The sequence below is a fragment of the Truncatella angustata genome (genome assembly GCF_020726525.1).
Source record: "Truncatella angustata strain MPI-SDFR-AT-0073 chromosome Unknown BKA67scaffold_3, whole genome shotgun sequence".
NCBI classification, from domain to species: domain Eukaryota; kingdom Fungi; phylum Ascomycota; class Sordariomycetes; order Amphisphaeriales; family Sporocadaceae; genus Truncatella; species Truncatella angustata.
Window position 1 is genome coordinate 1,157,622 of NW_025763383.1, and position 3,119 is coordinate 1,160,740.

Here is a 3,119-nt window from a genome sequence, read left to right on the forward strand (position 1 = left end):
ATGGCTCTTCTGCTCAGGATAACCAATGTCGAAGTGTGCGAGGACCCTGAAGACTTCCTGAACGAGTCGCTGGCCACCATATTTCCCGATGATGTTATGACTCAACATGGCGACGCATCTCATGCGCTTAGATACACCTCGCCTCACTTACCCAAGCCACTATATATTCGGCTAGCGGACCCAGACGAAGAGGAGGACCGTGTGCTATTCGGTCACTATCTCTGGAACGCCTCTCTCATGCTTGCCGAGTTTATCGAAGCCGGGACGTCAGGTTTGCAGCTTTGTCCTCCGCTCAGACGTGGCGAGGCTTTAGAACTAGGAGAGGGAAGGCTGATCGAAGCGGCGTTTGATGTTCGCGGCTTGTCGACGATCGAGCTCGGTTCGGGAACTGCACTGCCCAGCATATTATCTGCCCTGTCAGGTGCCAAAAGTGTCGTGGCCACTGACTACCCATCGCCACCACTCATGGAGCTGTTGCATGCGAATTTGTCACACAACACGCATCCTACATTCTCACCATTGGGCAAACCCGCGGAATCCATTTCAGTGGAGGGCCATGCCTGGGGTGATCTAGATTCTGGTCCGTTTACACAAAAACATAAAGGCGGTTTCGACCGTGTGCTTGCTTGTGACTGCCTCTGGATGCCCTGGCAGCACGACAACCTACGCCGGTCGATTAGCTGGTTCATGAAGGATAGTGCTGAGTCGCGGGCCTGGATTGTGGCTGGCTTCCACACAGGCCGCCACAATATGGTCGGATTCTTTGACGATCGGAAACTGGCCGAGGCTGGGCTCGAGCTCGAGAAGATCTGGGAGCGAGACGTCGAAGGCCAGGAAAGGGAGTGGGCGATTGAACGGAAGGACGACAGTGATCGGAGGCGGTGGCTCGTCGTCGCAAGTGTTAAGAAGAAGCTGTGATGATGTACGACAACGGGATCCGCAATTGGCCGAATTCGCTTGGAGTCTTCGGACTTGAGCTATGCGATCCCATTTCCTGATGTTTGATTATGGCATGTCGACAACGCCAAACCGGTAATTATCTCTTTCTCCTTCTGGGAGCCTGTAATGGTACTTGTCGGAGTATTCAACTTAAAAGGCCGAATCGAAACGTGCTGTCGAGATTTAAGCCTGTTGGCCTGCAATGCACCCTCCCTATATTGCCCTTATTTCCTCATGACCTCCTTTTCCCATATTTTATTTCCTCAAATTTTTTTTTCCTTCTCAAACTCTGACATCAAGAATGGCATTCAAGCGCCTGCAAATCCCACGGTTGACTGGAAATAATAATTGTAAATATTTACTCATCACAGCTCGGATCGCTGGACAAGCAAGAGGAAATCAAGCGACCCATATATACCATTTGTAACCTGAGGACCAACTCAGGGGGTTACATAACGCCATAGCTTGTATAAGTACCATCGTCTCATCCCATCCCATCCAATACCTGCCGACCAGCTACGTAGCACTGCGGAAAGTCTACACCTATCGCACCATTTCCCGCCCTGCTAAAAACCTCCGCTATGTAGCATAGGCTCTAGCAACCTGACTAGTCCCGCCTAACTCGTACGCCTAAACTTTCAGCTGAGCCCCGTCGGGCCCAGCTGATTGGATGCTAGCCCCATCTCGCGGCGTCGATATTACAAATAGGCCCGAGGACTTTTGTTGCTTGACAGGTTACAACTAGTCTAGAGAGGATCGTCGATGAGCTGAAGAGACTAACGATCGGATCTCACGATAGCCGTGTGTTGTAGCTTTCAGCTGCCTCTTTCTTCTCCGCTACAAAGGGAGCTCTCCATCGAGCTACGCTCGGACTTGGCTCCTCAATAATCAACAGACGACCTGGCAGAGTTCGTACGAAGTTTTGGGGGGGGGGATGAGGGTTGATGAATACCACTGAGGGAAAAGTGACACGCGTGACTTATTCCATTGAGTATTCGGGTGTATAGTCAGAGTCAACAAGGGGGGCGGGGGCGGAAAAGGGAGCAACCATTAAGGGGTCGAGAGGAACACGTAGTCTTTTTCCTTCCTCCCAGCTGAATGAAGACAAAGAACTGACGCATAGTCTCGATTAGTGCATTGCGGCTGTGGACAGGGTTTCGAGAAACAAATAGAAGATGTATAGCTCAGAGAGACAGGGGGTTGGGTGAACCTCGCCATGGCTTTTTCACACGAACTACACCGCAAGCAGATGCGGCGAGTGGAAACTGAAATGGCTTCAATATTGAGTCTTGCCAAATACTGCCACCAAGCGGTTCCCACGGTTCGAGTTTCTCCCTTTCTACGGCCCAAGGATGGCCGGGAGGACTTCGTAGCTGCGCATCCTCGCGGTGGCCCTGATAAACTCCATGTTCGATTTTCGACCATGATGATATATGTATCATCTGGTCTCGTCAGATCGACATATGTGACAGTATATCTTGGGCTACCTTTACGCAGCAACAGTTAAGCGAGGTATAAGATATCAAGTCGTGAATATGAATTGATCCAACTCCATGTATCACCCCCTTTTCTTTTATTGGCTGAAGATGAGTATTTCCCGCAAATTTCACATCGCTTGTTGTATATCGAGGAATTTGTCAAGGATTTTATTTCTATCTTCTTCCTTCATCCTTGCCATTCTTTCGAGGCACATTTACTATTATCGGTCAATCTCAAATTTCTTTGAGTGCTCTTCACAGAAGCGTTATTTAGCAGTGCAGTCTGAGCAAAGGGGAAATATAAAGAGGAATGGACAAAATGTGATCCCGTTCGTGGTCAGCGGCTCTTCGACAAGCAGTCTATTTCAGACATCGCATGCTTATTTTGGGTGGAACTACTATAAAGCCTAGAACCAAGATTACTGAGGAACGATTTTCATTGTTTGTTTGGCAGATGGCACTATCGTCCAAGCTCAGTCCCAGTAGTTGATTATGCTGAATTATCGATACAGACCAGCAGCAAGGTATGTACTGCGGCGGCATCATCCACCTTGGCCGCCATTTCCTCTGATTCATCGTTCTTCGTATTCCGTGTATCGTGACACCAAGTTCCCTTATACTACACACATTACAGCTATGTCGTGTAATGCAAAACCATTTGTACTAGCAATAAGCATTAGCAGAGGCAGTACTGCGGACCTC

The 3,119-nt window shown here is 49.2% G+C and overlaps 1 protein-coding gene across 1 annotated transcript; it reads left to right on the forward strand.

The window, feature by feature from the left end:
- BKA67DRAFT_534195 (uncharacterized protein) lies at nucleotides 1-918 on the forward strand (the record flags this gene model as incomplete). The annotated part of the gene is made up of 1 exon (XM_046099827.1): nucleotides 1-918. One exon carries the CDS (start codon nucleotides 1-3, stop codon nucleotides 916-918), a length of 918 nt encoding a protein of 305 aa, XP_045959528.1.
- Between the last annotated feature and the right edge of the window lie 2,201 nt (nucleotides 919-3,119).